The 8088-nt window shown below is 36.4% G+C and overlaps 1 protein-coding gene across 1 annotated transcript; it reads left to right on the top strand.

Moving 5' to 3' along the window:
* Window positions 1–3938: 3938 nt before the first annotated feature.
* On the top strand, window positions 3939–7509 carry LOC133032348 (serine/threonine-protein kinase PEPKR2-like). The gene is made up of 3 exons (XM_061106266.1): window positions 3939–3991; window positions 4684–4987; window positions 7159–7509. The coding sequence occupies exons 1-3, from the start codon at window positions 3939–3941 to the stop codon at window positions 7507–7509; spliced, it is 708 nt and encodes a 235-aa protein (XP_060962249.1).
* The last annotated feature ends 579 nt before the right edge of the window (window positions 7510–8088 follow it).

The raw sequence follows: 8088 nt of genomic DNA, 5'->3' as shown, positions 1-8088 counted from the left end.
ACCCTGGGAAAAATTTCTTCGCACCACCCTCGTAAACATTGTAAGGCCTATATCAAAAAACAAACGACTAAGAAACAATATTGAATTCAAATAATTGGCAAAATAAAATGAAATGCAAACAAAAAAAAAACAGAATAAAGAAAATAATCACCTAGGATATTTTAGCAATTCTTTGCTAATCCAATCATCAAACTTAGCCTCAATTTTAGGAGAGACGGGATCAGAAAATGAATCGTTAAGAGCGTAAAGGCCCTTCACATATGTAACTATCTTAAAATCCCCCTCATCTCCTCTAGATTGAGAACCTGAGGACATTACCTCCATTGGCTGCTGCTCACATCAGCCGACCCAAAATCAACAAAAGGAGATTTCAATGTCGGGACACGTTTTCTCTTATCCAACAGAGGAGTACAAGTAACAGTGTCATTCTCTTCTTCATCAAAAGCAATGTCATCTGCCTTTTCAACAATAATATTTGGAATGGAATCTGGAACCTGAAAGAGAAAATTTAAAAATAAAAAAAAAAAGTAAAAGTTGCAAAACTAACATAAAATTGTCTAACAACTAAAAAAAACTAACATGCTAACACAATCTAAAAAAGAATAAAAAGTACACTTACATTGATTTTAGCAACAACCTCTAAACCAGCCAACACAACTTGGTCATCATCAATCTCAAGCTGGCTTAAACCATTGAAAAAATCATCTCCTTTTACACCAGATTCTTTGCCCTTGACATTTTCAACATCCTTGGACTTATCTTCACTGCCTGCAACAACCTCAGTTTGAATCACATCAACAGTAGGAATATCACCACTAACCTTGTCAACACCAAAACCATCACCACCATCTTTACCCAACTCATCACCATTATCAGAATCAATTTCAATATTCTCTGGATCAGGTAATCCTTTGTCATCATTATCATCATCATTCTCATCCTCCTCCTCATCATCAGAATCTTGGGTAACAAATTCTTCAGATGACTTAACCTGGTTGAAAATAGTATTGCAACTGATATAAAACAGGAAAAAAAACTAACAATAACAGAAAAAAAAATATATGAAATAAAAACTGTGAAAATAAATACCTGAACAGAAGGTCGATCATAAATGACATTAACTTTTTCTTGAAAATCCTTAATAACAAACATGACAGACTTGAAATTAAGGTCAACAAAATACCTCAAAGATATAAAATCTTCGGCCAAGGATTCTTGACTGGAAATAACCAATTCCAACTTAGATTTTAACATTTTTATGTTATCAGAATCAGATTTTCTAGAAGATGAACCACTCTCGAATGTTTGCTTAGTTGTATCACGATCATCGATAGATTCATCTTAAATTAAGCCATCCAATTGCAACTACTGCTTTTCTTCATTAGATGGACGAATGTTCTTAACCTTTAACTGAAAAACAAAAACAAAAATAGAAAATATAAAACAAAAAAAAATAAAAATAACAAAGATTAATAAAATGGAACAAAACAAAGATAAAATAGTAAAGAAACTGAAAATCACTTATTAAACGGCAAATAAAAAATCTTGCCTTTCAAGTCCCTAAAAGTTGGATTTGTGGTCCCAACCTCATTGGTCCAATTCAGAATTCTTAGAATCTTGGATGTAACTCTTTTGCAAAAAGTATTTACCATTGCAGGACAACATTCATAAAACCAGACTATGAACACCCAAGGACAGCCCAACGCTCTGTACCAACCATCGTAAGACTAACCTCCCTTTTCCTCTTTTTTGTTTTTCATTTTAATACCATGCTCTATTCTGTCTTTGAAAGAATCAATAGTCAACTCAAATGACTCCCTACCCCAGCAATACTCATCCCATCGACCGCTGTCAATGATATCTAAATTAGACCTAAAAACTTCCTTATCAAGAGTATTGCTAAGAAGGAAACATTGGATGAAATACAACACAGTCAGTTTCAATCCTAGGGATTCATCATGTCCCCACCTAGTGCCCAAGAAGCATCCTCTATAGACTTATGATTAATCATTTTTATGCCAGGGAAACAGACTTCACCTAACTGGTTTGATTCCTGGGAAAATAACAGTTTATTGCAATCCCCAAAACAATCAAGATCAGTTATCAAGTAAAACTCTTCGGCACTGAACCATATACAACGGCCAGCAATCTTTGCCCAAAATTCTTTGAGATTGGGCTGGTAAACCTCCCTCAAAAGAAGGTTGTGAACTACGTGGGGATGAAAAACAAATTCCGGGATATCTAAGAAATGCCCAAACTGCGTGTCTCAGAACATTTTTAACAAATTCCCAGATAAAGTATTCTTAATATTAACAATAACAGAGAAATTGCTAGTACATACGCACTTGGATCTATAAAAATCACTGGGACTGAATTTGTTAACCCACTCCTACATTTTACAAAGAAAGTAAATATAATGAATGGGCATATGAAAGTTGCAAAACTATAATACAACTACAAAACAACTATAAACAAACTAACAAACAGGAGAATTTTTTTAAAAAACAATAATAGAAACATAGATATAAAACCAAACATAGTATAAACAGCAAAACATATAGAAAACAGAATAAAAACATAAAAATAAAAGAAAGTAGTAGACCAACCGAATTAAACTCCTTCAATATCAATATCCATGATAGTTCTAATTTTTACCCATTGATGATATATAAATGGACACCAAACCAACTAAACTATTTCAATACAAACACACATAGAAAGGTGTTAAAACTATAAAATAAAACTATGAAAAAACTATAAAAAAAAATGAAAACTGATCAAATAAAGAAACAGAAATGAAAAACAACAACACATCTGAAAATCAAAAAAAGAAAAAAAAACAACAATAAATGTAACAGAAATTAAAACTAAAAAAAATGAAAAACACAATAAAATAACACATACAATAAATTAATATAACAGAAGCATTACGAACCATAAAAAAATACAAAAGAATTGCTAAAATAAATTAGAAAATCTAAAACCTAAAATAATGAAAACAATAAACACAAAACCCACAAAAGTTGAATATGAAAAAATTTCAAAAATGGGGGGGAAACCAAAATGAAACTGAAAACAAACCTGCGATCGAAGAAGAGCATCTTCTTGATCATTTTTTTTGAGCAGGAGCATGTGAAATTTTTTCAGGGGCAGCAACCTTTGCTTTCTTTTCAGGAGGAGCTTGTTAGACATTTATTTGTATAAACTGAAACATACATGAATATGAATAAAGTGTGAAATAAATAAATCATATATGCACTATATAACTTAAGGATCGAAATACCTCCAGCCATTGAATCTTTGAGCTTTAGTACCACATAAGCTTGATCTGCAAAAGAAACCGATTGATGTGGGTAATCGGGCTTCCTCGCTCTCTCAACTCTCTTTAGATGGATTTTGCTGTTATGAACAGAATGAGTGAGGAGCTCGGGGACCGAGGCCCTATATTTATAGGTGAGATACTCCATCAATATCTGCGCCACATTAATTGTCAGAATATTTTGACAATTAATTAAGGAAATCAAATCAGGTAATGAATATAGAAATCTGACCATATATAGAATATTACATAATTGATTTTGTCCAGATTCAATGAATATCAAATATTCATTTATCAGAAAATTAATTATTTATTTATTTCCTTAAATAGAAAATCATTTCCTTAAATAGAAAATTTATTTCCATATATAAAATATTCTTATAGAGCTCGCTCATGTTTCGACAACTGAGGAGCAAAATCGGAGTCATCGTCTTGAACAACAGGACGTTTGCCCTTATTCCTATTAGCTACAGATTTCAAACCCATTTTAGAACTTTTCTTGGCACAAGGGAAGGGGTGGATGAAGAACGAGTAATAGCCATATCTATATATAGATTAAGAGCAAAAGAAAGAGAGGGAAAACGATTATGTAAATTGGTTAATGTGAGTTGAAAAAAAAATGGAAGAACAGAAAGAAGAGGGAAAACCGGTTGTGATCGTGGAGGGAGACGAGTTCAGCTGTGGAGGTTTTGTTTTTTTAAAAAAAAAACTGAAAATAATAAGAAAAAGAAGAGAAAAAGAGAGGGAAATGATGTAAGATTGATTGATAGAAGTTATAGATCAGTGACGTATAGGGTTGCATGGAATGTGTGTGCAAGTAGTAAAATTATAATAAAATAAAGTTGAGGAGTAAAAATATTGGCTTAATCGTGTGGTGATATATTTGTAATAAAGTGTGTATTTTATATTTTTTGGTGTAAAAATTTCTTTAATTAAACTTTCTTTTATTTATATATGAGTAATTTGCGGCATAAATACCTAAGTTTTATGCCGAGTAGCAGATAAATACCTAAGTCGTATTTTGGGCGGTAAAAATACCTTCCGTCACTAGTGTGGAACTTCCGTAGGTACCTGGCCGTTATGTGCCAAGTTAGTGTCCACGTGTCATTCTTTGATTAGTCCACGTCATTTAATTTAAAATTTTTATTTGTAAATCAATTTAAAAATTAAAAATAAAACAAAAATAGTTTTAAAATAAAATAAAACAATAAATATTTAATATTCATATTTATATTTTAATTAAATTAAAATAAAATAAATCATTAATTAAAACTCAAAACCTAAAACTAATTCACAAACACCAGTAATCTTGTCTACATCTCTATCCCATTTCTCTATCAAAAACCCTAATTTATTTTCCCCAGTTTTCACAGAGAACTTAAGCCGGAGAACGTTCTGCTCGACCCCATAGGGAACCTCAAGCTTGCTGATTTCGGCTCTGCTGAGTGGCTTAACGAGGATGGCTTGGTCGAATGGGTGGTGGGTACGCCGTATTATGTGGCGCCGGAGGTTCTTTCGGGCAGAGAGTACAACGAGATTTTCCAGTCTGTTTTGAGGGGAAACTTGAGGTTTTCGACGAGGATTTTCTGGTTGGGTTCTCCATCGGCTAAGGATCTGTTGAGAAAGATGATCTGTAAGGATTCTTCCAGAAGATTAACTATTGAACAGGCACTAAGTTTCTTTCTTTTTTGCATTTTTGGTTTTAATTTCTCGTCTAAGGTTGATATTTTCTTGAATCTAAATATGGGTATCAACCTCACTATAGTGTATAAAGATTGTTCTGAAATTACTCTTTGAACCTTGTAATTTTTATGTTGGTTTTCTGCGACTAATCTCTGTTTTAGGTTTACCATAGAGTGAGCACATTAATGACACATCCCCAATAAGATGCATGAGATTAGTTATCATAGGATAATGATATTCATAGACTAATGGCATGAGGAGTGATTTAACAAATTTCCGAGTTAGGTTTGTACTTACAGTAATGTATAATTGTTCATTGTCAAAAGTATTTTTCTGGGTTTTTTTTATTATTACTCAAGTTATTCTGGGTTTTCTTGGTGGTCCGATTTTTGTTGTCAATTTGATTTTGCTAGATAGATGTTGGTGAGTGATGAGGTTTTCGACCGCATTTGATGTTGCTACAGGTAGATCTGGGTAAAAAAAATTTGGGGAAGAACAATGGATGAATTTGAATTGGGGTTAGAAATTTTCTGGGTTCAGGAGCAATGGATGAATTTGAATGTATATTAAATGTGTTTAATTTTATTTTAAGTATGTAATTTAGTTTTTTTTAATAAATTATGTTTAATTGTAATATAATTTTTACATTTTTTAATGATTTTTTTAATATTAAAATACTTTTTAAATGTTTAAATTAATTTTTTAAATCAAATATATAAATTAAATGACGTGGACTAATCAAAGAATGACACGTGGACACTAACCTAGCACATAACGGCCAGGTACCTACGGAAGTTCCACACTAGTGACGGAAGGTATTTTTACCGCAAAAAATACGACTTAGGTATTTATCTGCTGTTATAGTGAGATTTCTCTCACCTAGAAACTCGAGACCAGACTCCTCTTTAAAGGACACGTGTATTCAGATTTCCAATGTAGGCTGAATGTCCGTGAGAGACTTCTCGAAGTTTAGACCTCGCTCAGGATAAAACCAGCGAGATACTGTAAGTGTGACTTAAGTCGCACCACGTAACCATAATTCTCATCATGAAGGGTAGATCCAACTCGCATATGTCGGAACATGTGCGAGTGTCCCCTCTATATCTCCGCGACAAGTATAGAGACCAACCCCCTATGATGCAGTTTGGTCCCAACGACCCAATAGCCCTGACAGACCAATATAAATTCGCATGTCCAGACTTTACTAGCTCCAACATGCGATGTCTACAAGGGGCGATTACTTAAGGACACAGACGTTCCAAACGTACTGGCGATCCTGCGAGCTCAGCAAACGGAACATGAACGGTCAATTTGCAGATGCGGAAGACGCATACGTTGATGAACTTAGTAACTGTCACACATTTATTAATGTTAACGTTGTTTGAGTTTAGTTATTGCAATTCAATGTGTAAATAATGGATTAACAATGAATGTGATCCTCATGTAACCGATTGGACACCTACTTTGTATATAAAGGGGTGATCCACCATGAAAATGCACCTACGAATCCTTTGCTACAGTGGACTAAGCAGAACGAAATCTGACTGAACCACTATAATTCATTGTCTTGTTTACTTTTTCCAGCCTTGTTGTTTGTTCTTGCATTCCCAGTCGAGTACTCGCCATTTTAGGTTGAATACTCGCACTAGTCATTTCCCAAAAAATTCTCTTTTATATCAATTAAATAATACTTTTTGGTGTTGCGAAATTCACTCGACAACATTTGGCGCCGTCTGTGGGAATCGACTGTAAGATTTTATTCACTTCAAAGAACACCATTCATCATGGCTGGAAATCACGTTAACGGAGCTAGCAACGGATCCATCAATATTGGAATGATGAGCGTACCCTTGCCTGGAGCTGGAGTGCCACCTGTAGACGTCGTCAACGGCGGAGTAGGGAGGAGCAACATCAGACCTCTCAACCTATTCCCAGAAACAACTGGCCCTCAAGTCGGAGACACATCCACACCACCAGCAACCATGCATTTTCCCCCCGTCACCCCGGCGGTAGTGTCCGAAGGAGTAGTCCAGCTCACGACCGATCAATATGCTGCAATTCAGGATCAACTGCGAGCGCTACAAGCCGAGGTAGATGGACAGAGTCGAGCTCGACGCCCTCCTCGAGTTCCTGCCATTCGCAACGAAAACCCTCAGGTAACAGCCTCCAGACGTCAAACTAATCGTGTACACAGGGAACGAAGAGCTGACCCTGAAGTTCTGGACTTGAATCACCCGACGTCAAGAGATCAATCTGCAAGGTTTCCTAACCAGAGCGCACAAATCGACGAGGATCCTGAGCGCCGCAACCCTCGCAGTCGTCCACCTCGAGATAACGACGCAGAATCGGCCTCTTCATCCTCGCATGGCCGCACTTCGAGCAGGTATACGAGGTCTGGCTCTGTACAGACACAGCAAGGAGGACGTTATCGTGTACACCGAGGTGATCTGCGTGATCACCTCAACGCAGTTTTTAGGGCACGCTCCCGCGACCCACATAACACTTAGACGCTCCATGATCCCCATACGGGCGATCAGGGTGTCAATACAGTTAACAACCCGCCTATCGCGCCGATCGCGAACACTGGGATTAATATCCCCTCGAACCTTGCCCCAGTGGTTGCGAGCCCCGCAGTCGCAGCGACTCCAACCCCTACGACAGGAGGAATCGATCAAAGCATGCTTCTGCAAGCTTTGAAGATGCTCGAGCAGCAGCGTAAGCCCATATACAAGCTGCACGGCACTTCGCCTTTTACCGCAGAAGTGCGGCAGACCCAACTTCCAAAAGGGTTTCGTTTATCCGAATCCCTCAAATATAAAGGTACTTCTAATCCGTTAGATTACCTAGAAAAGTTTAACACTATAATGGAAGTGGACCAGGTACCGCAACTTGCGAAGTGTCGCATTCTTGCGGCAACACTCGAGGAGAATGCCCATGATTGGTTCACCCAATTACCAGAGGCATCGATATCGACGTGGGAAAACTTCGTCGACTTATTCCTCACACATTTCCAGGCCACGATGACATATAGGCCACCCTATACGACTTTGGCCAACATCAAACAAGAGCCTGGTGAGTCTTTACAA

This window comes from Cannabis sativa, chromosome X, assembly GCF_029168945.1.
Source record: "Cannabis sativa cultivar Pink pepper isolate KNU-18-1 chromosome X, ASM2916894v1, whole genome shotgun sequence".
In the NCBI taxonomy this organism is placed as follows: Eukaryota; Viridiplantae; Streptophyta; class Magnoliopsida; order Rosales; family Cannabaceae; genus Cannabis; species Cannabis sativa.
The sequence above is the reverse complement of the archived record's forward strand: the minus strand, read 5'-3'. Positions and strand labels throughout refer to the sequence as shown.